The sequence below is a fragment of the Pogoniulus pusillus genome, chromosome 32 (genome assembly GCF_015220805.1).
Source record: "Pogoniulus pusillus isolate bPogPus1 chromosome 32, bPogPus1.pri, whole genome shotgun sequence".
NCBI classification, from domain to species: domain Eukaryota; kingdom Metazoa; phylum Chordata; class Aves; order Piciformes; family Lybiidae; genus Pogoniulus; species Pogoniulus pusillus.
In genome coordinates, this window is record NC_087295.1 from 3293953 (window position 1) to 3321907 (window position 27955).

General features: G+C 48.0%; 1 protein-coding gene across 8 annotated transcripts in view; it reads right to left on the minus strand.

The window, feature by feature from the left end:
- The window catches only part of ELMO1 (engulfment and cell motility 1), a 340489-nt gene that overhangs the window by 175414 nt on the left and 137120 nt on the right, over positions 1-27955 (minus strand). For all 8 annotated transcript variants that reach the window (XM_064170010.1, XM_064170011.1, XM_064170009.1 and 5 more), the window contains 2 exons: positions 17588-17757; positions 2398-2433 (listed from right to left, as the gene is read on the minus strand). In XM_064170010.1, coding sequence (XP_064026080.1) covers positions 2398-2433; positions 17588-17757 — 206 coding nt within the window. The remainder of the gene's footprint in view (positions 1-2397; positions 2434-17587; positions 17758-27955) is intronic.

Consider the following 27955-nt stretch of genomic DNA (forward strand, 5'->3'; position numbering starts at 1 on the left):
ATGACATTTGTGAAGAGCTTCCTTTAGTGGAGAAAACTATCAACCCAGGCCTCTCTGTGAAAATTGAGGTTTAAGTAATTCAGGCTGGCATGTGGAAGCTACCAGAGATAAAATGAAACACTGGCCCTTGGTGAAATGTCATCAAAAGGAACTCTTGTGGTTTTCTTAACAAGCATTTTGTTTCTGTAAGGTTCTTTGGTCAAGGAGATAGCAAGTGAAGGCTGCAGAGTTTAAAAGTTCAGGTCATTATATCCACTTCTAAAGGGTTTTTGTCTCATTAGACCTCTTCCAGCCAGGATGTTCAATAATACACTGCACAGAGCACTGGTGTAGACACTTTACCTTCAAAATGTACCAGCAGGCCACCTTCCACACCTGTTGTTTCACTAGAGAAGGTAACCAGGATGTGAGAGTCCCAAACTCAAGAATTGCATGTATCGTAGAAGAGTTCATCTTTGTCCTTTTCTGTTTTTGACACAAACCAAGTGCAGCTCTGCACTCATGATTTTGATTTGCACTATGACTCTTTTATTATTGCTGCCCCTGCTTGGGTTGTGCTGTTTGTGAGCTCCAGACTCTTAATAAACTCTTGCAGTGGTGAATCGCTTCGACCTCATCAACCCAGAACTGAGAAGCAGTTTTGAGTACTGTAAATGCAGAACATTTTATGCTGGGCAGGTCTGTTAGTAAGATTTTTTTTTTAAAGGAAAAAAAACAACAACTAAACTTAATATGTATTTTTTTTCCTATTTTCATGCACAAATGTGAGCCTGGAATGGGTTGCCCAGGGAGGTGGTTGAGGCCCCATCCCTGGAGGTGTTTAAAGCCAGGCTGGATGAGGCTCTGGCCAGCCTGCTCTAGGGTAGGGTGTCCCTGCCCATGGTAGTGGGGTTGGAACTAGATGATCCCTGTGGTCCCTTCCAACCCTGACTGATTCTATGATTCTATGATTCTAATTTGTGTTATACTGCATCATTTCAGGTGCTACTGACTGATGGAAATCAAAATACTCCACTCCGTGCACTGATGTCAATTGAAGCTCCTGCTGGCTTAACTCCCAAAGCTAGGACAAACTTCAGTCACACTTTCCTTACTACTGTGTCCATTGATTGTTCTGTCTGTGTGGATGAATTAAGATCCTCTCACAGTGAGCAATGCCTCCTTCCCACGAGTAAACAAACCTCAGCTGTGCCAAAACAAAGAGAATACTTCGCATCATCAGCACCGTCAGGTCCTAAAAGCAGGATGCAGTGCAACTATGAGTCAGTATTTTAGCACTGTCCTGAAGCAAATCATGTAATTCACTACAGAGAAAGTCTACAGGAGCACAGAATTTGGAAGCAGAGAGATGCTGAAGGGCCATAAGCATCCTTCTACTAAGAGCCCTTTTCACTGCAGTGAGGAAAAAAAAATCACCATCTAAATGCACAGGAGGTTTTGGCAGGGGTGGTGCTGCCAGCAGTTCTGGAAGCCTCACGCCACTTAAATCCTTTCTTTCCTCACAATCAAGGCTTTTCTACCATGAAACAAGATACTTGAAGTTGAGAAAGCAAATGTAGAGGAAGGATTTAAGTTTCCTGCCAAATTTATTCTCAGTTATTTATTAGGCAATGATTTAACAATTAAAAAGCTTTGGAACTGGAATTCCAGCAGCAGGGATAATCTAGCATGGCTTCAGATGAGGAGCTGCAGCTCCACATCACGTTCTGGGAGTGACAGATGTAGAGTTAATCAGTTTTTCTTTGGCTTCCTTGGATTTTAGCTGTACTTGAGACGTTGAATTTGCAAGTCAATGGTGTACCTCTTGAGGTCCTAATTTCTCAAAGCCTATGGGGCCTCGATTAGAACACAGAGGAGTTCCATTTGGAATTGCCAGGCAAATAAGTATACTTCTCAACTTCCTGACATGAGGCCACTCACTCCATTCAGATTTCCCTTATGCAGCTACCTGTAGCAATAAGAGTTGTTGTGCCAGCTTAAATTCCTATTACTTGCTGGCCCCAGGTAATGCCTCCTTTCATCTGGCCAGCGCTTCCACTCAAAATTGCCTATTATCAGCCACGTCAGCCAGACAAATTTAAGTGGGGAATTATAGGAAATAGGGAAATTATCTGTTTGCTCACATTAAAAAAACAACCCAAACCAAAACCCTCACTTCAGAAGCAGCAGGAGCCCTTGCAGAAGTCACAGAAACAAAGCACTCATTCCACAAGCAAAGCAAAGGCTTCATCAGAGAACTTTAGCAGGCACCAAAGAGTAGAAAAGAGAGAAGGCTGAAGATTGGCTGAATGAATATGCACAGGTTGTGCTTACATAGAGAGAGCAGCAGAAGAGCCTGAGCTCAGTCATGCAAGAGAAGAGGCAGTGTGCAAGGTGATGAGCTAATCAGGTTCTTACCAGGGCTTCATTATCTTCTGCAATTTCTGATAGCGTCTGCAAAATGAAAACTCGCAGGTGAGGAAAGGCACTTTAAAAACAGCTCTGCTCTGTTTACCTCTGCATACACACCCCCACCCCACCACCACCACACCCCCCCATACCTGCCTGAAAACCATACTAAGAGGCAGTAAATTGCTAACAATCTGCTGTGAACAGAAAGAGTTCAGTGACTGATAATGAACATTCAAAACTCCTTTCTAACACTGGGTCAGAAAGTTTGTGTTAGCTTCTGTTAGGAAAAACAACACAAAAAGACAACTGATAGGGGAAATCGATCACTGCAAGAAACAAGGCACTCCCAACCACCATGGCATCCCTAGGTACCCTAAATGAGTTCACTACTTGTGTAAAAGTCCTCTCTGGTCCAAAAGAATAAAAGGTTACACAGGAAGCATTTTCTGCCACGTTGCTATGATGTGCAACCTACTGCCTGAAAAACTTGTGTTCACTCCCAGCCTCCAACAGCACTGTCCACATGGTTAAAATCTGTCATGTAGCTAGGACCAAAACACACCACAACCCTGACCTTCTGAAGTCAGGGACAAATTGCACCTACTTAGCGAGTCAAACCTGTCTTGCACCAGCTCTGTGACACAAATATGGCACAGGAGACTTCCCAACTGGATGTGCAAGCTCGCCCATAGCTCTTCTGCTCCCTAAATTCACACACCAGAGGACATGCCTAGACCCGAGGTGCTGAATCAATGCACTTCAGAAAGACAATGGCCTGCTTAAGAATCTCACTTACTGATGGAGATGTTAAAAGGCCAAGCCATACAGCCAACTTTTCACTGTGATGCTCTTGCTTTCCTACCAGCTTCCAAGCACCTAATTCCTACTTACAGCAAGAGGTTTAATGTTCCCCATGAGGGTTTTTTATTTAGACAATTCCTGTGCTTCCCCCCAGGAGAGACACCCCTGTGGCTCAATAGAGAACCAGAAGACGTTTGCCCCCAACATAGACACTGCTGCATCCCCTTGGTGAACCAGAAGCAGTTTCCCCCCAACATAGACACTGCTGCATCTCCTTGGTGAACCAGAAGCAGTTTCCCCCCAACACAGACACTGCTGCATCCCCTTGGTGAACCAGAAGCAGTTTCCCCCCAACATAGACACTGCTGCATCCCCTTGGTGAACCAGAAGCAGTTCCCCCCCAATATAGACACTGCTGCATCTCCTTGGTGAACCAGAAGCAGTTTCCCCCCAACACAGACACTGCTGCATCCCCTTGGTGAACCAGAAGCAGTTCCCCCCCAATATAGACACTGCTGCATCCCCTTGGTGAACCAGAAGCAATTCCCCCCCAATATAGACACTGCTGCATCTCCTTGGTGAACCAGAAGCAGTTTCCCCCCAACATAGACACTGCTGCATCCCCTTGGTGAACCAGAAGCAGTTCCCCCCCAATACAGACACTGCTGCATCCCCTTGGTGAACCAGAAGCAGTTCCCCCCCAATATAGACACTGCTGCATCTTATTGGTGAGCCAGAAGCAGCTTCCCCTCAAGACAGACACTGCTGCATCCCCTTGGTGAAGCAGAAGCTATGGCTCCTTATCAATACAGGTAGGAAATTGGAAGCCAAATATTAAGGAGGGGGAACAAATAATAAGTGCATCTGAAAACTGTAGCCCTGCTAATCACAATAAGCAAGTCATCCTCCTGCTAATAACTGCCTTCAGAACTGCTGATTATGCTGCTAAGCAAGCTGAAGAATAACAATCAAGAGACCCATAACACAAACTAAAAAAACCAAACCAAAACCCCGAGCAAACAAAAAACATAAAAATAAAAACAAACAACCAAACAAACAAAACTCCCAAATCTTCTTGCATTTCCTAACTCCTGTTTCACACTGAGTCTGTGTATGGGTTATTCCCAAGCAGGACCAGTCTCAGGGTGTTCATCTTTTGAACTGCTTTTTCTAACTATCAGAGGAGAAAACACAAGAGTACATCACATGAACAGTGATTTGAAAGCCTTCATTGCTAGCTAGGAGCTGGCAGGCATGCAACAGACATGGCTGCAGATAATGGTGTGCAAAGGGAAAAGGGATGAGATTTATCAAGGCCAAGAGCAGGGTTCTACACTTTGGCCACAACAACCCCAAGCAGCACTACAGGCTGGGGCCAGAGTGGCTGAGAGAGACCTGGGGGTGCTGATAGATAGGAGCTGAAGATGAGGCAGCAGTGCCCAGGTGGGCAGCAGAGCCAATGGCATCCTGGGCTGGCTCAGGAGCAGTGTGGGCAGCAGGACAAGGGAGGTTCTTGTGCCCCTGGAGTCAGCACTGCTCAGGCCACACCTTGAGTGCTGTGTCAAGTTGTGGGCTCCTCAATTCAAGAGGGATGTTGAGGTGCTGGAAGGTGTCCACAGGAGGGCAACAAAGCTGGGGAGGGGCCTGGAGCACAGCCCTGTGAGGAGAGGCTGAGGGAGCTGGGGGTGTGCAGCCTGCAGCAGAGGAGGCTCAGGGCAGACCTCATTGCTGGCTGCAGCTACCTGAAGGGAGGCTGTAGCCAGGTGGGGTTGGTCTCTTCTGCCAGGCACCCAGCAACAGAACAAGGAGGTAGTCTCAAGTTGTGCCAGAGGAGGTCTAGGCTGGATGTTAGGAAGTGCTTGCCAGAGAGAGTGATTGGCATTGGAATGGGCTGCCCAGGGAGGTGGTGGAGTGGCTGTGGCTGGAGGTACTGAAGCCAAGCCTGGCTGGGGCACTTAGTGCCATGATCTGGTTGCTTGGCCAGGGCTGGGTGCTAGGTTGGGCTGGCTGAGCTTGGAGCTCTCTTCCAACCTGCTTGACTCTATTAAATGCAACCAAAACTTCATAGCATGCTCCCGAGCTGATTTTTCCAAACAGCTGCTTTTCAGCCCGGTGCTGGCCGTGGAGGAGCAGCAAGGAAACTTGAAATCAGTGCCCTGTCTGGCAGACATCAAAGAGAAGGGAGTGTGAGGTTTGCACAGTGGTAGCACTTCAAAGAGCTTTTTCACAACAGGCTATCATCAGGTGCATTGGGGATGAAAGAACAAACATCTGAGTCCCAGAACAAAACATGCAAACAGTAAACTTCTTTCAGCATTCAGAGAACTCTTACCCAGCTTGAGTTAACTGGCAAGCAGTTAACTGGAGGTCAGGAGATGTGATGTGGGAGAAAAGAAGCATTTAGAATGATGTGGAGAAATAACTGAATTACACAGGGCTCTTCTGGGGACAAAATACAAAGTCAGCAAACTTTTAGTTGAGAGGAAAAGCAACCACCATATTAAACCAATTCCTGCTGATCTCTTTTGCTCTGGGAAGTGTGATAAGAGCAGCAATCAATCTAGGACATCAGATGCTGCAGCAACATGGTACAAAATGATTCCAGGCAGAGTTTTACCATTGAGCAGGTGGAGGCTGTTACTGAAATGCATGCATGTTATTGTTCTGTTCTATCAATGAACCAAAAGCCTTATGCTGAAAGGCCTGGCAAGTGCAGGGGTCTCTCTCCTATTCACTGATAAGCCATGCTGAAGCTACCACCATTGAAGGAGAAGCCAAGATAAGTGCTCCAGGAAGCCAGCCTGGAAAGGAGTAAGAACAGTCTGCCACCACCACCAGCTTTCCTCTTTTTATGCCTATCCATCTACAGATCTAGACACACACATAACTTGGTTCTTTTGGAGGGCTGACTCTGTGGTAGCAGCCAGGCAGCTCTCCCAAACCCTTCCTGGGTGAGTTACCATTGGGTATAGTCAAAAATGCTGAAAGCCTTCCTTGGCTGACCCAGACACGGTCATTACCTCAAGACTTTTATAGGGATTTATCTTCTTTTCTTTATAAGGAACCATCCCTCAATTGCACTTGCACAGATGGGAACAAAACCATGGCCAGGACACATTATTAGAGTCAATTAAATAGTGTTTGTGAAGGGTTCAGAACACAGAGTGGTGAAAGACAGGAAGCAATTTTTATACAGGGAGAAGTCTTCTGCACTTCCATTGCATCAGGAGCAGTGTGGCCAGCAGGGCCAGGGAGGTGATTGTCCCCCTCTACTCAGCTCTGCTGAGACCCCACCTGGAGTACTGCATCCAGCTCTGGAGCCCCTGGGACAAGAGGGATGTGGAGATGCTGGAGAGTGTCCAGAGAAGGGCCATGAGGATGCTCAGCGGGCTGCAGCAGCTCTGCTGTGAGCACAGACTGAAAGAGTTGGGGCTGTGCAGGCTGGAGCAGAGGAGGCTCCCAGGTGACCTTCTTGTGGCCTTCCAGGATCTGCAAGGGGACTACAAAAAGGCTGGGGAGGGACTTTTTAGGCTGTCAAGGAGTGACAGGACTGGGGGGGATGGAGCAAAGCTGGAGGTGGGGAGAGTCAGAGTGGACGTGAGGAGGAAGTTGCTGAGCATGAGAGTGGTGAGGGCCTGGAATGGGTTGCCCAGGGAGGTAGTTGAGGCCCCATGGCTGGAGGTGTTTGAGGCCAGGCTGGATGAGGCTGTGGGCAGCCTGCTCTAGGGTAGGGTGTCCCTGCCCATGGCAGGGGGGTTGGAGCTAGATAATCTTGTGGTCCCTTCCAACCCTGACTGATTCTATGATTCTGTAAAGATGGGGCTGCAGCCCTTTCTCATTCTGCCACCATCACTCTCCCCACACTGCTGTCAGAGGACTGATTTTATAGCCTCATTTTTTCCCCTCTTGGATTTTTGCCCCACAGACAATAGTCACCTCCTCTCCCGACGTTACAGCAGCACTAAGAAATGAAGACTGCATTAACAAAACCCAACTGTTGGACAAGAATTGATCTTGGCAGGAGTGTCAGATTAAGGAATCTATGCTTCCAGGTGAAGCTTCAGAGGAATGCCTGAGCCTAACAGCCCAGTGCTGCCAAAAATACACATTATGTTTCCCTTCTTTCCATCATCTGCCTTCTTTTCTGAAGGATTAGGGCAAGGGAGGGGATTCTGCCCCTTGGCTCTGCTCTCCTCAGACACCACCTGCAGTCCTGCATGCAGTTCTGGAGCCCCCAGCACAAGCAGGACATGGAAGTGTTGGAGCCAGTCCAGAGGAGGCCACCAAGATGCTCAGAGGGCTGCAGCAGCTCTGATATGAGGACAGGCTGAGAGAGTTGGGGCTCTGCAGCCTGGAGAAGAGAAGGCTTTGAGGAGACCTTGGAGAGGCCTTGCAGTATCTGAAGGGGGCTACAGGAAGGCTTGGGAGGGATTATTGACAAGGTCTGGGAATGGTAGGTTAAGGGGTAATGGGTTTGAACTGGCAGAGAGGAGATTTAAACTGGATATTAGGAAAGGGTTCTTTGCAGTGAGGGCGGTGAGACACTGGCACAGGCTGCCCTAGGAGGTGTTCAAGGTCAGGTCGGATGAGGCTTTGAGTGACCTGTTCTAGCAGGAGGTGTCCCTACCTATGGCAGGAGGTTGGAACTGGATGAGCTTTGAGCTCCCTTCCAACCTAAACCATTCCATGATCAGCAAACTGAATTTGAGCAGTGAGCAGTCAGAGGAGCATTGATGCTGACCAAGAGAGGAAGCAGGTCCTATCCACACAGCAAGTAACTAAGAAACATGGAGGAGGATTAGCTTATTTGGAGGGAAATACCTACCAGATTAGCACTGCTTTGGCCTCCTAAAAAGCCATTTACCCAATGAGTTCTGCTTGCATCTCTGCCTTCTGCTGCAATACTGTGACTTGAGAGAACTCAAGTGGCTTAAAGAATGAAAAGGAGCTTTTATTGTGACTTTTCATTATATCAGTTTTCCAGTCTAGCTTGCTACAAACAGCACTGGAGTACCTCCTCAAGATCACCGAATCACAGAATCATCAAGATTGGAAGAGACCTCCAAGCTCAGCCAGCCCAACCTAGCACCCAGCCCTACCCAAGCAACCAGACCATGGCACTAAGTGCCCCAGCCAGGCTTGGCTTCAACACCTCCAGCCACAGCCACTCCACCACCTCCCTGGGCAGCCCATTCCAATGCCAATCACTCTCTCTGCCAACAACTTCCTAACAACATCCAGCCTAGACCTCCCCTGGCACAGCTTGAGACTCTGTCCCCTGTTCTGGTGCTGGCTGCCTGGTAGCAGAGACCAACCCCACCTGGCTACAGCCTCCCTGCAGGTAGCTGCAGACAGCAATGAGCTCTGCCCTGAGCCTCCTCTGCTGCAGGCTGCACACCCCCAGCTCCCTCAGCCTCTCCTCACAGGGCTGTGCTCCAGGCCCCTCACCAGCTTTGGCGCCCTCCTGTGGGCACCTTCCAGCACCTCAACATCCCTCCTGAATTGAGTGGCCCAGAACTGGACACAGCAGTCAAGGTGTGGCCTGAGCAGTGCTGAGCACAGGGGCAGAAGAACCTCCCTTGTCAAGATGAACAAGTGCCTGTGAGCAAGGCCAGCTTAAGTGTTTCGACAGCACTACTGAAATACTCATCAGAGAGGGATGCACAAAAACATGAGCAGGTCTGTGAACAACACTCCCAGAAAGTGTGCTGGAGTGGGAATGACTCCAAAACAATCTGTCTGAGGTTTTCCACTGGGCTAGCAACCAGCATTGTCTGTGTAAGACAAGCCAAGAGCTGAAATTTCACTGAACAATACCATTTGTCCTTCAGGCATGCACGACTGCCACTTTGGAGACTTTCAGCTCTATAGCAGCCAGCCCTGCAACTGCATGTGCTGGGCAGAAGACTCTGCACAGAAAAAGTGCATGGAAAGACACATTCCTCAACAAGCTCATGTGAACCTGATCTCACTGCACCCACTACACCCGAAAGTTAACAATCAGAGAATCACAGAATGGTTTAGGTTGGAAGGGAGCTCAAAGCTCAGCCAGTTCCAACCCACTGCCATAGGCAGGGACACCTCCCACTAGAATAGGTCACTCAAGGCCTCATCTTATCTGGTCCTGAGCACATCCAGGTAGGTTGGGGATGACAGAAGCACAAAATGTGATCAAAGATCACATCTGTCATCCATACCCTGTTATCCCCAACCTCCCTGGGCAACCTGTGCCAGTGTCTCACCACCCACACTGCAAAGAGCCCTTTCTTAACATCTGGTTTGAATCTCCTCTCTGCCAGTTCAAACCCATTCCTCCTCATCCTGTCATTACCAGACCTTGTCAACAATCCCTCCCCAGCCTTCCTGCATCCCCCTTTCAGATACTGCAAGGCCACTCCAAGGTCTCCTGGAAGCCTTCTCTTCTCCAGGCTGCAGAGCCCCAACTCTCTCAGTCTGTCTTCACAGCAGAGCTGCTGCAGCCCTCTCAGCATCTTGGTGGCCTCCTCTGGACTGGCTCCAACACTTCCATGTCCTGCTTGTGCTGGGAGCTCCAGAATTGCACAGAGGACTCCAGGTGGGGTCTGAGGAGAGCAGAGCCAAGGGGCAGAATCCCCTCCCTTGCCCTGCTGCCCACACTGCTCTTGCTGCAGCCCAGCACAGGGTTGTGTCTGGGCTGCACTCACACTGCAGGCTCATGCTGATCTTTTCAACACCCCAGACTCCCAGGTCCTTTTCCTCAGGGCTACTCTTCAGCCATTCACCACCCAGCCTCTATTCATCCCAATTCAAAGCAGGTTTGCTTTCTAATCTGTGCACTAAGCAATTACAACTGTGCTGGTTTGAGGCTAATTGGAACAGTTTAATGAGAAAAATTAGATTATTGGCTGTGAAAGGAAAATAATGGTGATGTCTCTATTAGCCTTTGTTCTGCTAGGACATATAAAAGCAAGAGCACAAACAAAGATAAGGCAGTCTATGCCTGGCTGTCTCCCTGTCAACTCTTCTGCCTGAACCTGCACATTCCCAACTAATCATTCTGCTTCTAACACCTCTTGCTGACATTTCCAGCTCACCTTGCACATAAGGGAGATTGAGATAAGAAAAGGGGTGGAAAGAAAGTGGAAGGGTGGTTGGAAGCCTCCCCTGGGCACTCTGGCTGCTAGAAGGGGTCTTGTTTTCCTGTATTACTTTTATCTTGCATACTACTGTTTATAGCTGTAAATGTCTGGAATATATTGTATATACATCTGGAACATGTCCAGAGAAGGGCAGCAAGGCTGGGGAAGGGCCTGGAGCACAGCCCTGTGAGGAGAGGCTGAGGGAGCTGGGGGTGTGCAGCCTGCAGAAGAGGAGGCTCAGGGCAGAGCTCATGGCTGGCTACAACTAACTGAAGGGAGGCTGTAGCCAGGTGGGGTTGGGCTCTTCTGCCAGGCAGCCAGCAACAGAACAAGGGGACACAGTCTTAGGTTGCACAAGGGGAGGTCTAGGGTGGACGTTGTTAGGAAGCTGTTGGCAGAGAGAGTGATTGGCATTGGAATGGGCTGCCCAGGGAGGTGGTGGAGTCTCTGTGCCTGGAGGTGTTGAAGCCAAGCCTGGCTGGGGCACTTAGTGCCATGGTCTGGTTGACTGGCTAGGGCTGGGTGCTAGGCTGGACTGGCTGAGCTTGGAGCTCTCTTCCAACCTGGTTGATTTTATGATCCTATGAACTCCAAAACCACAAGAAGAAGCCTGGTTTGACTTTTGAGAGGGTATCTGCACCCACGCCTGAGCAGCACTGACCAGCACACTCCTGTGCCATGCCTGTTGTACAACAAAGCTGCTCAGCACAGCCACTTTGATGGAGTAGACCTCTGAAGAGCAACCTTTTCAACAGCAGCAGAAGCAATTCTGGTTACTGTCAAAGCTCAACATACTCTTGACAGAGTTTTTTGGCAAAAGAACTCTGCATTATTTCAGCCAAACCACAACTGACAGAGATAATGCCAAAAGTTCTGCCTAGGCCTTCATCATTTCACTCCCAGTTGTAATATTATTGCTGCTGATAATGATGGAAATAAATTTAGAAGCCTTTTATTAACGTTTTGGTCTTTCACTGTTTCAAATTTGCAGCTTACTTTTTCCTTTCCTTACTTTATAGAGGGCTAGGAGGGGTTGTTTTGCTTTTAAGGAAGGCTGAGAATCTGTCACACTGACATGACACATAAAGATACATAGAGAAAAACATCTTTATCAGTCTTCTGCTCCATCAGAAAGACCATCTCCACAGACATGATGTTGCTGAGTGCTAACTCTGTGTTGTAGAGCTCAGCTTTGAATACAACGCCTGTACCTCTATAAAGTTGGCTGCAGAGTCAGGCTTTGGTGATAGCAATATAGTCTGAGAAGTGATTTGACACTGTGGATAAACTATGAAATAGAAGCAGCATTTACTTTTCTTCATGGCCTATCTTGTCTGAAAAGCTCTGATGTAATTTATACATCACCCAAACCAGGAAGAAAAAAGAAAATGCTGGTTTAATGTTTGCTGTTTGCAAGGTCCTGCAGCTGGGTCAAGGCAATCCCAAGCACAAAGCCAGGCTGGGCAGTGACTGGCTGGAGAGCAGCCTGAGGAGAGGGATTAAGAATATGTCTAAGCAAAAAACAAAGATTAAGAATAAGACTGAACAAAACCTAAAGAATGAGCCTGTACAAAAACCTAAAGATTAAGCCTGAACAAACCCCAAAGATTAGGAATAAACCTGAACAAAAACCTAAATAAGCCTGGACAAACCTAAATAAGCCTGGACAAAACCTAAAGAATAAGCCTGAACAAAACTCAAAGATTAAGACTGAGCACAAACCAAAGATTAAGAATAAACCTGAACAAAACTCAAAGATTAAGAATAAGACTGAGCAAAACCCAAAGATTAATAATTAACCTGAACAAAATCCAAAGATTAAGATTAAGCCTGAACAAAACCTAAAGATTAAGACTGAACAAAAACCAAAAGATCAAGACTGAACAAAACTCAAAGGTTAAGAATAAGCCTGAACAAAAGCCTAAAGATTAAGAATAAGCCTGAACAAAACCCAAAGACTAAGAATAAACCTGAACAAAACCCTAAAGATTAATAATAAGCCTGAACAAAACCCTAAAGATTAAGACTGAAGAAACCCTAAACATTAAGAATAAGACTGAGCAAAACCCAAAGATTAAGACTGAGCAAAAACCAAAGATTAAGAATAAGCCTGAAGAAAACCTAAAGATTAAGAATATGCCTGAGCAAAAAACAAAGATGATCCACCTCAGTCAGCAGGGCTGAGGTGAAGTGTGGCCCCTTCAAGCTGGGCTGCATCTCTGCTTCTATGAACACGTTGATGTTGACAAGATGCACTCAGCTTCACTAGGGCCCCATGCACCCTATAATCTGCCTACCACCAACCCCTAATGGCTGTGTCCTGGCACACACCACCTCTATGGTTCACTTGCAGGCACTCAAGGAGATCTGACTCAAATTATGGTCACTGCACATAGTACTAAAACCACTTCTGAAAGCATATGCAAAGAGAAAAAAAAACCCAAACAACAAAACACACAAACCAACAATAAAAGAACAAACAAAAACCCTTCATTGTGTTATTTTTTCATGCTACTTTAAACAGCAAGAAACTGGCAAGGCTGCTCTCTAAGGTATTCTGATCTTCAATATTCAGGAAGAGAACATATGGACAATTAACTAGGAAACACTGTTAGCTCTTGTCAAGCTTTTATATTGCTATTTACTACTTCTCCTCACCAGAAGGAAAAATAAGGGAGGCCAAAGCCAGCAGTGATTTATCTCCTCTCACTCTGGTCACTGCATTTGCACAGTCATCAGCTTCACTGAAAGCAGTAAGTAGCATGACAAATAAAGCCAAGACTAAATAAAGCAGAGGCTTGGTTTGGTGTACTTTCTTCCTTTGGGACAAGTCACAAAAAAAGCTGGTGTCCTGCTTACCAGAGGCTGGCTGCTCAAACTTAATTCCACACTCAAATTATACCTTGAGGGTTGCCCCTGACACGAGTCCCACATGCTAAGAAAACCTCAGAGCGACCTTACGTGGTACTGCCGCCCATGAGCGCTGCCTGCCCCTTGGGGGAAAGTAGAGAATAAAGCTTGAGGTAGCAAAATTCATCAACTTCTGGCACAGCTGCACCGTGGCACAGAGGCACCACTCAGCCTGGGCCTATAGAGGCAGGGCATGAACTCCTGGGCAGGTGGGAAAGCACACAACAGGGGCTCCTTGTAGGGCAGCACAAGCATTTTCTGCCCTCTCTGACTCCCCTCAGAGGCTCCATGCCAGTCTCGGGGTTGCCATCTCAAAGCAAACAGCCACTCATGCTGTTTCACAATGTAGCTGCTCTCAGGCTATGGCTCAATGACAGTCATACTCCAATGGGATAGTGAGCTGCCACCGAAAAGGGGCTTTTTCTGCAGCCTTCCCAGTTCTTAAGGTCAGGCTGGATAGGGCTCTGGGCAACCTGATCTAGAATGAGGCATCCCTGCCCATGGCAGGGCAGTTGGAACTAGATGATCCCTGAGGTCCTTTCCAGCCCTGACAGTTCTGTGAGTCACAGAACCTTAGAGGTTGGAAGAGACCTCTAAAAATCATCTAGTCCAATTCTTCTGCTCAAACTGCTTCACCTACAGTAGGTTGCACAGGAACTGATCCAACTGGGTGTTGGATGTCTCTAGAGAAAGTGACTCCAGAATCTCTCTGGGTAACCTCTTCCAGTGCTCTGTCACCCTCAAATAGTTTTCTCGTGCTCAGATTGAATTTCTTGTGCCCATCACCTTTTGTTTTGTTGCTGGACCCCACTGAAGAGTCTGGGCTTATCCTCTTGGCCCTCCTCCCCTAGACATTGATAAGCACTGACAAGATTCCCTTTCAGTCTTCTCCAGGCTAAAGAGCCACAGGTGTCTCAGCCTTCCCTCAGAAGGCAGATGCTCCAGTCCCCTCATCCTCACTCTCTCCTCAGTTAGCCTTCCTCACCTCCCACAGACACCTTGCTTGCTCACAAACCATTTCAAGGCAGCTCTTTTGTTGTAATCATGGAGTCCTTTGGTTCGAAAATAACAAAGATGTAGTGAGAGCGGGGGTTGGACTTGACCTATGGAGGTCCTTTCCAGCCCCTAACATCCTGAGATCCTCTGAGCCCAACCAGCATCTAACTCTACCAAATCTAGTGCTAAATCATGTCCCTTACCACCACAGAATCAATCAGGTTGGAAGGGACCTCCAAGCTCAGCCAGTCCAACCTAGCACCCAGCCCTAGACAATCAACCAGACCATGGCACTAAGGCTTTTCTTGAACACCTCCAGGCACAGAGACTCCACCACCTCCCTGGGCAGCCCATTCCAATGCCAATCACTCTCTCTGCCAACAACTTCCTAACAACATCCAGCCTAGACCTCCCCTGGCACAGCTTGAGACTGTGTCCCCTTCTTCTGTCCCTGGCTGCCTGGCAGAAGAGCCCAACCCCACCTGGCTACAGCCTCCCTTCAGGCAGCTGGACACAGCAATGAGCTCTGCCCTGAGCCTCCTCTGCTGCAGGCTGCACCCCCCCAGCTCCCTCAGCCTCTCCTCACAGGGCTGTGCTCCAGGCCCCTCCCCAGCCTTGCTGCCCTTCTCCGGACACCTTCCAGCACCTCAACATCTCTCTTGAACTGAGGGGCCCAGAACAGTGCATCTTTTAAGCACTTCCAGCCATGCTGATTGAATAAGTAGCAGCACTGTGGCAGACTCAGGCTACTGAGTCTGCTCATGTTAGGGCTTTGCTCCCTTTACTAAATCTCAAGTTCTGTTAAATATGCAGAGTATAAAAGAAGGGAATGCAGCCTTAGCACAGATGTCCTTGCTCTGCAACTCCCCTTGCAAAACCAGACTTGGAAAAACTCAACATGCAGAATGTCCAGGCTGCTAGACATGGAAAAGACTGCAGCAAGTACTGGGAGTTCCTCAACATGTGAAGTCTTGTTCAATGCCTAAACTAAAGAGCATTTCTCCCCATGGGCAGAACCACTGATAAGCAGATCACATAAGTAAGATCACAGACTGGCTTAGGATGGAAGAGACCTTAGAGATCATCTGCCCATCATGGGCCAGGGTAGATGAGTGCATCTTTGGCAACACATAACTCCAGCTTAAAAAAGGACAATCTGAAACCTTGCTCAATGCTTTAAAAACAAAGAAAAGCAACAGGCTCTGCTCTTCATGTCCAGTCTCCAAGCCTGCTGTGTGGTTTCAAAACTTAGACCCTTAGCCAGGAATTAGTGCTAGGGTGTAATTTGCTGAGCAGTTCTTTCAACAGTGGTGCTGGCTTCAGAAGTTTCCTCATCAGAGTTATTTTTACTCCAGACCGGTCTGCTACATCTTGGCCCATCCCACAGCTACAGAGCAGCAGAACAAACAAGTCTGAAGGGTGAGGAGGGCACTTGCTGCAGCAGCTAAAAGAAATGCCTGTAAAAAATGTGAATGGTCCCTTTCTGTTTCAACAGTAAAAAGGCTTCAGCTTAAATACCTTTTGCAGTGGACTAAGTGAAGCCATTTCACTTAGACAGACTGACAACAAAAACTGCAGAGGCAGAGAATCTTATTTGCTTTATCTTCTGATCCCCACAGGCACATGCCAGCCTGCTCATTCAGTGCAGCTCTTAAGTACTGTAGTTAAACTATGCCCATGTTTACATCAACCTAACTCTTTAGTTTTTAATTGAACGTGGTCCCTTCACAACAACTTGAGATTGTGTCCAGCAACAGAACAGATAAATGTTTGTAAGTATCTGAAGGCTGGCCAGGAGAGGAGGGACAGGCTCTGCTCACTTGCTCCCTGGGACAGGACAAGGAGCAATGGGTGTGAGTTGCAGCAAAAGACATTCTGCCTCAACACAAGGAGGAACCTCTTTACTGTAAGAGTGCTGGCACAGGCTGCCCAGAGAGACTGGGTAGTCTCCTTCTCTGGAGCCTTTCAAGGTCTGTCTGGATGTGTTCCTGTGTGATCTGTGTTAGATAGGATTGTCCTGGATGATCTCCTTGGGTCCCTTCCAACCCCTAATATCCTGTGAGCCTGTGTAACAAGGGGACACAGTCTCAAGTTGTGCCAGGGGAGGTCTAGGCTGGATGTTAGGAGGAAGTTCTTGCCACAGAGGGTGACTGGCACTGGAATGGGCTGCCCAGGGAGGTGGTGGAGTCACTGTGCCTGGAGGTGTTGAAGCAAAGCCTGGCTGGGGCACTTAGTGCCATGGTCTGGTTGCTTGGCCAGGGCTGGGTGCTAGGTTGGACTGGGTGAGCTTGGAGCTCTCTTCCAACCTGATTGATTCTATGAAATAATATGTGAATATAAGAGAAGTTAACAAATCTGACAACTAGATTTGTATGTGTGTGTGGGGAGGGTGTTAGTTCTTTTTCAGTGGCACAATACATGGATGACAATAAAGACCATAACCCCTAAACATTGAAGGTAGAACCATGAGCTATTGGCAATCTGCTCTATAGCTGGAGTTAGGCAACAGGGATGCAAAATTCAATGCCTCGTGGGCCATGTAACATGCAGGGATCACCAAGAGTGTGGGGGTTTATTTCCCAATCTAAGGGCTAACAGACTCTGACAATTACCTGATTTTTCTGTTTCTTGCCCAGGGAGGCAGCTGAGACCCCATCCCTGCAGACATTCAAGATACTCCAACCCCTCTGCCATGGGCAGGGATGCTTCTCAACTAGACTCAGCTGCTCAACACCTTATTCAGCCTGGCCTTTAATATCCCCAGGGAGAAGGCAGCCACAGCCTCCCTGGGCAGCCTATGCCAGAGTCTTACCACCTGAAAACTGAAGAGCTTCTTACTAAGATCCAGTCTAAACCTTCACCTCTAAACCATTCCCCCTTGTCCTGTCTCCAGACACCCTTAGGAACTGTCCTTCTGCAGCCCTCCTTTAGGATCCCTTCAGGGATTGGAAGGCAGCTCTAAAGTCCTCCTGGAGACTTCTCTGGGCTGAACACCTCCAGCTCCTTCAGCCTATCCCCATAGCAGAGATGTTCCATATCAATCTCTAAATATACCATCAATGCTTTATCTAAGTTGCAATGGGTAGAGAAGGAACAATAGCTTCAGCTTCCTCCAAAATCTCACAGCACAGAGGATATCTGTGACTTCTTCTTTTGCTCACCCCCAAATCCCCACCAGCCCATTGCCAGGAGAAATGAAAAGAAGATTCCCGTTGCTCATGGATGCATTATCCAAGCAGCACAGGCCTCTTCACATGGTTTATTTTCTATCACCTTAAAAGCTGCATGCAGAAATCCCTCAGACACTCCAGAAACTGAACACACCAAAGCACCCCATAGAGTAGAAATGTTGGTTTAAGCAGAATACTTACTCTGTGCCACTTTCAACCATCTGTGTTAGGAGGGAAATACCATCCAGGTTGATAAACTCCTGAGCAAATGTCACATCCCTTGAGTAGTTGGCTAAGTCTTTCAGTGCCTCTAACTTTGCATCCATACTAGAAGACTGGATCCTCTCGTGGAGCTGCTGTGCATTCTGAGCCTAAGAGAGAAATAAAACACATAGAACAAAAAGGAAGAAAAACAAACAACCAAAAAAAGCTTAAATTACAATAGCAATAATTAATAAATGGTTAATATTAGTGATACTTAACTTTCACATGCTCTGAAGTGAGCAGCTCAGACCTGAAATGCTTTTATAAAAGACTATCACTTGTTACCTATAATTATTTGGAGTGCTGCAGCATCATTAGCAGGGCACTGGACAGACAATCCACTGTCTCAGGCAGAATGCAAGCATTCCAGAAGACAGCCTCGAGCTTGAAGAGCTTATGTGTCACATCAATAAAAGTAGGAAGGGAAATAAAGCAAATAGCACCAGACAAGCCCAGGACCATTAGGGAAGCTCTTTGTTATTTTCCTGTCAATGCTCACACAGTTTCTGCATTTCTCATGACCTTTACCAATGCAGACCAGAGAATCATAGAATCAACCTGGTTGGAAGAGACCTCCAAGCTCAGCCACTCCAACCTAGCACTCAGCCCTGGCCAAGCAACCAGACCATGGCACTAAGTGCCCCAGCCAGGCTTAGCTTCAACACCTCCAGGCACAGAGACTCCACCACCTCCCTGGGCAGCCCATTCCAATACCAATCACCCTCTGTGGCAAGAACTTCCTCCTAACATCCAGCCTAGACCTCCCCTGGCACAACTTGAGACTGTGTCCCCTTCTTCTGTTGCTGCTTGCCTGGCAGCAGAGCCCAACCCCACCTGGCTACAACCTCCCTTCAGGCAGTTGCAGGCAGCAATGAGCTCTGCCCTGAGCCTCCTCTGCTGCAGGCTGCACACCCCCAGCTCCCTCAGCCTCTCCTCACAGGGCTGTGCTCCAGGCCCCTCAACAGCTTTGGCGCCCTCCTGTGGACACCTTCCAGCACCTCAACATCTCTCTCGAATTGAGGAGCCCAGAACTGGACACAGCACTCAAGGGGTGGCCTGAGCAGTGCTGAGCACAGGGGCACAAGAACCTCCCTTGTCCTGCTGCCCACACTGCTCCTGAGCCAGCCCAGGATGCCATTGGCTCTCCTGCCCACCTGGGCACTGCTGCCTCATCTTCAGCTCCTATCTACCAACACCCCCAGCTCCCTCTCTGCCTGGCTGCTCTCAGCCACTCAGTCCCCAGCCTGCAGTGCTGCTTGGGGTTGTTGTGGCCAAAGTGTAGAACCCTGCCCTTGGCCTTGTTCAGTCTCATCCCCTTGGCCTCTGCCCACCCATCCAGCCTGGCCAGGTCCCTCTGCAGGGCTCTCCTACCCTCCAACAGCTCCACACTGCTCCTAGCTTGGTGTCAACTGCAAACTTACTGATGCTGGACTCAATCCCCTCATCCAGATCATCAATAAAAATATTGAACAGGACTGTGCCCAGCACTGATCCCTGGGGCACACCACCAGTGACAGCTGCCAACTGCATGTGGCAACATTCATCACCACTCTCTGGGCCCAGCCCTCCAGCCAGTTCTTGACCCATATCAGAGTGAATCTGCCCAAGCCACCAGCTGCCAGCTGTGCCAGGAGCTTGTTGTGGCAGACACTGTCAAAGGCTTTGCTGCAGTCCAGGTAGACTCCATCCACAGCCTGCCCCACAGTCACCAGGCAGAGAACCTGATCACAAAAGGAGATCAGGTTGGTCAGGCAAATGGTACTGTCCTATTCAGGTCACATCAGTAGAGACCTATCCCAGGCCTTCTGCACCTTCCTCTCCCCTCCTCCTTTTGTTCACAAAACTCTCTTTCAAGTAGCACAGGAACAAATTACTTCCCACCTGATGCTATATTATCACTCATCCATCTCTATGAAGGTTTGATATTCACATATATAGCAGGCTATCTACCCATTAATGCTTCAAATACAGGATGAGACAGTGGAATCCAAAAGGAACACTGATGATGAGAAGCTGAAGGGTTACTGAGGTAATGCATATTAAATTGCCACTCTCTTTAGCCATACAGAGGCTTTAAAATACATCTCACGTTTTCAATTTGATGCTTTCCCTTACCTGAGCACAAAAGCCCACAGGTTCAGTTAATAGCCAGCCAGCACAAAAGCCCACAGGTTCAGTTAATAGCTAGCCAGCCAATCTTTCTCAGAGAAATAATCCTCCTTGCTCCACTTGCAAAATTCAGCTCTCCAAAATTTGCTTCTTACCTGCATTGACTGAAAGGTGAACGGGAAGCTACATGTCATTAGGAAAGAAATTAAGGATAAACTCTGCTGAGAGTTAGGCTCTCTGAGATGATGCTTATTCTTTCTCAGTTGGGGAAGAAAAGGGCTGTGGTGACAGACAATTGCTGATTAATGCTGAGTAATGAATATACTCCTCACAGAGATGCTCATGTATCTGCAGCTCAGGATTCTGAGACAGACGTGAACATTTAAACAGAGAATACAGACAGCAAAACCCCACCAACATTGTCACAGCTTCCTATCCACATAGTTTTGATTGCTTCACAAACATTAGTAAATGAAATGTCCCAGTACCCTCCCAGCAAGGCTTCCTACTTCCCTTTTTCACAAAGTAAAATTGGGGAGGAACATCAGCAGGCACCGGTACAGGTTGGGGCTGCCCTGCTGGAACGCAGCTCCATGGAGGAAGAACTTCAAGTTCTGGTGGCCAGCAAGTTCTGCATGGGCCAGCAATGTGCCCCTGGGGCCAAGAGAGCCAATGGCATCCTGGGCTGCATCAAGAAAGGTGTGGCCAGCAGGGCTAGAGAGGTTCTTCTCCCCCTCTGCTGCCCTGATGAGACCACACCTGGAACAGAGTGTCCAGTTTTGGGCTCCGCAGTTCAAGAGAGGCAGAGACCTGCTGGAGACAGTCCAGCAGAGAGCCAGAATGACTGAGGGACTTGAGCATCTCCCCTTTGGAGAGAGACTGACAGCCCTGGGGCTGGTTAGTCTGGAGAGGAGAAGGCTGAGAGGAGATCTGATCAATATCTGAGGGGTGGGTGTCAAGTGGCTGGGGCCAAGCTCCTTTTGGTGGTGAGCAGCAGTAAGACAAGAAGCAGTGGATACAAATTGGAAGAGAGAAGGGTTGATCTCAGCATGAGGAGAAACTTCTTTACAGTGAGAGTGACAAAGCCCTGGAGCAGGCTGCCAAGAGACCTTGTGGAGTCTTCTCTGGAGACTTTCAAAACCCACCTGGATGCATTCCTGAGTGGACTACCCTAGGGGATCCTGTCTTGGCAGGGGGGGCTGGACTCAATGATCTCTGAAGATCCTTTCCAACCTCTAAGGTTCTGTGACTCTATGAATTGGAGACTGTGCATTAATCAGCTTTTGGGCAGAGCCTGTGTGGTGAGGAACATGTACAGAGAGAAAAGATCTTCTAGTTAGTGTGACTGTGGTGAAAATCTCCAGTTCAGAATCAGACTGCCTTTAGCCTGAGCTTTTTCTATGCCACAAATATTTGGTAGTGCAGCCACAGCAGCTAAATTATCTATAATAAAACAGAATCCTGTCATTCAAAAGGTCTTTCTGATACCATAAGTTGCCTACCCCTATCAATAAGATTGAGTTGCAGTGAGGAAATAATGGCTTCTACAGTCTCTTTGTAATGGCACTGTCTGCACAAATGGTACTAAAAGAATATTCTCTCCAACTTAAGCAGCTGGCAGAGTAAAACATTTGCCAAAGCCTGAAGAATAAATGAAAATATATTCCACTCATTTCCAGGATAACCACAGAACATTTCCTTCAACCTTTTTCCTTCATCAGAGCAGGTGAAGAAGTTTTGCTAAAGTGCTCTTCAATAATCAGCTGCCAAAAATGAAGGGATAAAAAAAATCAGAGCAAGCACTACTGCTACCTGGACCAGAAGTTCAACAGCCAACACCTACCTTACCGAAGGACCTCCTTTGCTCAGCATTCTCTCCCTTCATCTCCCTCACTGTAACCACTCAGAAGACTCAGAGATGCAAAGCAGCCTCAAAGCCTTGCTCTTGCTCAGAGCACACCACCTCTGAATTCCTGCCCACCTCAGAAAACAAACCCTCTGGAAAATCTTTACCACCTCCTTGGCACCTGCATTCACCTAACTTCGGAAATGGGCTCTCAGCTTCAACCTTAAGCTCATTAAGGTCTTGGTGCACACTTACTTCTACCTCTCACCACCCCCATTGCCTGACTGCTGAAGGAGAGAGCTCTTTTAGCTTTCCATGGGAAGCAGGTCCTCTGAAAGTTCCTCAACTCAGTGAACAGGAGACAAAGAGGAAAAAAATGAAGAGAACACCGGGTACAGTATGACTGAGCAGCTCTCCTGAGCTGCTCTCCTGACAAGGCTGAGTGAGCAGAACTTAGGCAGCAGAACTAAGGCTAAACCTACTGAGACTGCAGTCACACCAAGTGCAGCCAGGAGAACATCCCTCTCCAAAGCCCTTCACAGCATAGCTATAAGTGCTGGTTAAATAATGCCTCATCTTTCTATACAGTAACATCACATTACTGGTCAAGCATACCCTGGAGTATTGCATCCAGTTCTGGGGACCTCAGTTCAAGGACAGAGATCTACTGCACAGAGTCCAAGGGAGGGCTACAAGGATGCTGAAGGGGCTGCAGCACTGCCTGATGAGGAAAGGCTGAGAGCCCTGGGGCTGCTTAGTCTGCAGAGGAGAAGGCTGAGAGGGGATCTAAGCAATGCCTAGCAATAGATGAGGGGTGGGGGTCAGGAAGGAAGGGACAGGGACAACCTCTGCTCACTTGTACCCTGGGACAGGACAAGGGGCAAGGGATGGAAACTGCAGCACTTGGTGCTTTGGTCTAGCCTTGAGCTCTGTGGTAAAGGGTTGGACTTGATGATCTATGAGGTCTCTTCCAACCTTGATGAATCTGTGATACTGTGGAATTCCACCTCAACATGAGGAAGAACTTGTCAACTGTAAGGGTCCCAGAGCACTGGCACAGGCTACCCAGAGAAGTTGAGGAGTCATCTTCTCTGGAACCTTTCCAGCCCTGTCTGGATGTCTTCCTGTGTGCCCTGCACTAGATTCTATGGCCCTGTTGTGGCAGGGGGTTGGACCTGAAGATCTCCAGAGGTCCCTTCCAAACCCTAAAATCCTGTGATCCTTCCTCTTGAGACTCCTGCCCCCAGTATAAACACTTGGGGCTGGTGAACTGCTGCTGCCATCCCTTTTAGGCTTTCCGTGTACATGAATTGACACCAACCATGTGAAGAGCTAACCCAGCCTCCCACCAAAACTGAGGACACCAGTAGAGGGCTGTGCATTAATAAATAGCTCACTTTGCAGTGCCAAACAGCTGCCTGAGCAGGACCAAGAGAGATGCCTTAATCCTCTTTCCTCTGAAGTCGGAGCAAGCTTTGAAATTCACTGCTCTGAAACTGAAATATAATCTCAGATCAGACACAGCTTGGGCCATCTCCACAGAGCACAACAATCTATAAGGCATTGTCTCTGTTACAAAACTGATTCAGCCCTGTTTTAAGAAGATAAAGCTTAAGAACATCCCAGGCTTTATCTGACCATGCCAGCGTGGATGCTCCACCAGCAAAGTTTCTCCACATCTGTGTTCACCTTACATTAAAGAAGCCTTACAAGAAACTGCAGCCAGTAAATCTTGCTCCTTCTACTGGATGAGGAAAGAACTGATAATGGCAGAGAAGATCTTGACTAAATGGGTAAACAAATCTTTGTCTCAGCAAGAGTGCTGGTACATTTCTCAGTGGCAACACGGCCAGAAGTGATCCTGGCTGCTGTCACCACAAGTGCCTGACAGGTGAAAATATTGCTTTGGTGAACACCACTGCAGTTCTCCCAGGCCTTGTTGCCATAGCACTGATACGTGCCTACAGAACCTACAGCTCACTTATGACTGCACTATAAAAACATGAAGCTCAGAAGAAATGTGCTCTGAGTGCTTCCCTGGGAGCTGCTTTAATGATTTACAGCCCATGGGCGGAGGGACGGAGAGCACAGCTCATTAGTGTGACAGCAGAGCGAGCTGCAGCACCTCTGCTCTGGCAGAAACCTCCCTCAGGTAAGAAGCACAGAACGAAGCACAGAACGGCAGGGGCTGGAAGGGACCTCCAAAGCTCAGCCAGTCCAACCCCCTGCCAGAGCAGGAGCACCTAGAACAGATCACACAGGAAGGCTTCCATCCAGGTGGGCTTTGAATACCTCCATGGAGAGAGACTCTACAACTCCCCTGCACAGCTTGGTCCAGGGCTCTGTCACCCTCGTAAGGAAAACACCCCCTTGTGTTGAAGTGAAGCTTCCTGTGCCCCAACTTCCACCCATTGTCCCTTGTCCTGCCATTGGGCATCACCCAGCAAAGCCTGTCTCCAGTCTCCTGCCACTCACCCTGCACATCTTGATAACCACTGATGAGGTCACCTCTCCCAGCAGCACAGCCCCAGCTCCTTCAGGCTCTCTTCATAACAGAGATGGTTCCATTCCTTTCATCATCCTTGTGGCTCTGCACTGGACTCAATCAAGCAGTTCCATGCCCCTCTTGAACTGGGGGCCCCCTTCTAATACACCCCAGAATAAGCAAGCACACTGAACCTGCCCAACTGGGAAGGGTTAGGAGGGAATCACAAGAAACACAACTGTTGGAGCCCATGAAAGCCAGCATTAGCTGCTCTCCCATTTGGAAAGGAAGGCAGGCAGCTTGCACAAGGGGTGCTGCAGAAGCCCCAGCACTTCAAAAGCCTGTCAAGAGGCATGAGCTGCATATCTACTCTTAACACAGCTTGCTCCGAGGAACAGCCAGAAAGGTTGCCCTCGGGGAGCAGCAGTGCTTAAAAGGAGCAGCTTGATGAGATTGTCAGCTTAAAAAGAAAACTAATGACCTAAATCCAAGATGTGGCTTGCTTAGAGACTCAAATAGCCATTTGGAGCCTAGGATGCCCAAGATCATCCTAACGAGGGATTCAACTGATCAAATTAGCATTTCTTAGCCACCCAATACTTGGTGTAAACTTTGAAAGCAACTTCTTACCCAGCTACCACAGAGGCTTTCTGTGCAGAACACAAAATGCCAGCAAGGACAGGAGGGAGGACATGGACTCCAAATAAAACCACTATGGAACACTAATGGGCTGGGGAAATAAATGTGGATCGCTGACTTAAACTGCTGTTCTGCCATGAAATCTTCACCTTTCTTCTTCAGCCATTACAAAAAGCAAACAATAAAAAGTATTTTGGTTTTCCCTGTAGATGAGGTGGTCACATAACTCAATGTTTTGTTAGTAAAAGGGCACACAAACCATCAGTAACTACTCCATACAGTTTGGCACTACCTCAATAGGTTTATTCCTGTGGTTTTGTTTAACACTGTGGTGCTTTAAACTGCTGCCTTACTCTGGGTTGTTACTGCCACATCTCCTGCACACATGTAAGAAAGCCATGGAAGAGAGGACACATTACATAGAATCAACCAGGTTGGAAGAGACCTCCAAGCTCAGCCAGTCCAGCCTAGCACCCAGCCTTATCAAATCAACTAGGCCATGGCATTGAGTGCCCCATCCAGGCTTTGATTCAACAGCTCCAGGGACAGCAACTCCACCACCTCCCTGGGCAGCTCATTCCAATGCCAATCACTCTCTCTGCCAACAACTTCCTCCTAATAGCCAGCCTAGATGTCCCCTGGCACAACATGAGACTGTGTCCCCTTGTTCTGGTGCTGAGTGCCTGGCAGAAGATTCAGCTTACAGATTCAACAAACACACCAAGCCTGGCTGGCAGCTGATGCCACATAGGAAATAAGATTCCATTGTAATTACTTAAGACACTTCCATAATTAATACTGAAGCACTATTTCTACATCTAAAAGCCTGCACAAACATAATAACATAACATCTTGAGTACTGTGTCCAGTTCTGGGCTCCTCAGTTCAAGAGAGATGTTGAGGTGCTGGAAGGTGTCCACAGGAGGGCGCCAAAGCTGGGGAGGGGCCTGGAGCAGAGCCCTGTGAGGAGAGGCTGAGGGAGCTGGGGGTGTGCAGCCTGCAGCAGAGGAGGCTCAGAGCAGAGCTCATTGCTGCCTGCAGCTGCCTGCAGGGAGGCTGTAGCCAGGTGGGGTTGGGCTCTGCTGCCTGGCAAGCAGCAACGGAACAAGGGGACACAGTCTCAAGTTGTGTCAGGGGAGGTCTAGGCTGGATGTTAGGAGGAAGTTGTTGGCAGAGAGAGTGATTGGCATTGGAATGGGCTGCCCAGGGAGGTGGTGGAGTTGCTGTGCCTGGAGATGCTCAAGCAAAGGCTGGCTGGGGCACTTAGTGCCATGGTCTGGTTGCTTGGCTAGGGCTGGGTGCTAGGTTGGACTGGATGAGCTTGGAGGTCTCTTCCAACCTGCTTGATTCTATGATTTTATGAATACACAGAGCAGTCCTACACAATCACCATACCCACTTAAGGAGGCCGAAACAGAGAATTGGTCACATCTGAAGCTGTTCATTAGATTATCTATAAAAGCATTACAGATGCACAGTAATATGTGCCTAAAATAATTTCATGCAATCAGCAGCCACTTATGAATGCTTGAGGAGCAGTTTTTTTTCCTCTTGCTGCATTTTAAATAATCCTTTTTGCTTCCTATTCAAAATATGCCTTTAGAAACCTGAAAACATGAGATTAGAGCCCTTATCTGTAAAAGGACAAAACCTAACTCCACTTCCTCAATCCTCCTCTTGTGCTATAAGCAGACAAATGTAAGAAAGTGTCTCATTGACTTCCACAGTCATTGCTCCTGGCATAAGGTTCAATAATAACAAATTCACTAGTAGATAACAAACACAACCAAGGTCATAAGCTAGACCTGCAAGTATTTATGCTCTGACTCAACTTCAATAACATGAAGGCATCTGAGCATATCTTAAAGCAGTGCTGGATCAAAGATCATAGACCAGAACTCCAAACTTCTACTCAAAGATAGAAGATTCAGATGCATGAGCAGAAATAGCTCAAGAAGCACTCTACACTTCCTTGTCTGTGTAGAATCATAGAATCAGCCAGGTTGGAAGAGAGCTCCAAACTCAGACAGCCCAACCTAGCACCCAGCCCTAGTCAATTAACTACACCTTAACACTAAGTGCCCCAGCCAGGCTTTGCTTCAACACCTCCAGGCACAGAGACTCCACCACCACCCTGGGCAGCCCATTCCAATGCCAGTCACTCTCTCTGACAACAACTTCCTCCTAACATCCAGCCTAGACCTCCCCTGACACAACTTCAGACTGTGTCCCCTTGTTCTGGTGCTGCTTGCCTGGCAGAAGAGCCCAACCCCACCTGGCTACAGCTTCCCTTCAGGTAGCTGCAGACAACAATGAGCTCTGCCCTGAGCCTCCTCTTCTGCAGGCTGCACATCTCCAGCTCCCTCAGCCTCTCCTCATAGTGTTTGTGTTCCAGGCCTTTCACCAGTGCACACCTCTACTGACACGATCCCTCATGCCAGAAACGCTGGTAGAGCAGCATGTACAGAACTTACAGGTGTCAGAATTCAACCCATCTCCACCTAGGGAGCCACAGCAAAACATGTAACAAATCCACAAAAATGCTTAAGGGAGTGGAACAGGTTCCTTACAAGGAGAGACTGAGGGATCTGAGGCTCTGTAGCTTGGACAGGAGGAGCCTGAGGGGTGACCTCATTCGTGCTTATGAAGACGTGCAAGGTGAGTGCCAAAAGGATGGAGTCAGGCTCTGCTGAGTGATGCCAAGTGACAGGACAAGGGGCAATGGAAGTTCCATGGAAACATGAGGAGGAATTTTTTTCCTGTGAGGGTGACAGAACCCTGGAACAGGCTGCCCAGGAGGGTTGTGGAGTCTCCCTCCCTGGGGATATTCAAAACTCTCTTGGATGTGTTTTTGAGTGATCCATTCTAGGTGTTGGAGTGGATGAGCTTTTGAGGTCCCTTGCAGCCCCTAACCTTCTGAGAATGAATCAAATGAATCAGACACCATAAAGATGATCAGACACCACAAAGATCACACTACAGAAGGCCACTCATTCATGAGTTCATAAGCAAGGCATGTTATTTAAGTTCCCAAGAAGCTACTATCAAATAAACAGCAAGTGCCCAATAATCAGTTCTGCTTGAATTAAAAAACACATTAAATTAGAAATGATCATTTAAATGTGACCAGTTGGTCCAGTTTGATTTTTTTCAGCATCTTAAAAACCCTTTCAAAATGATCAATCTGAATGAGGATTTGCAGGAAAGAATCCTGCAGTTGCTACTC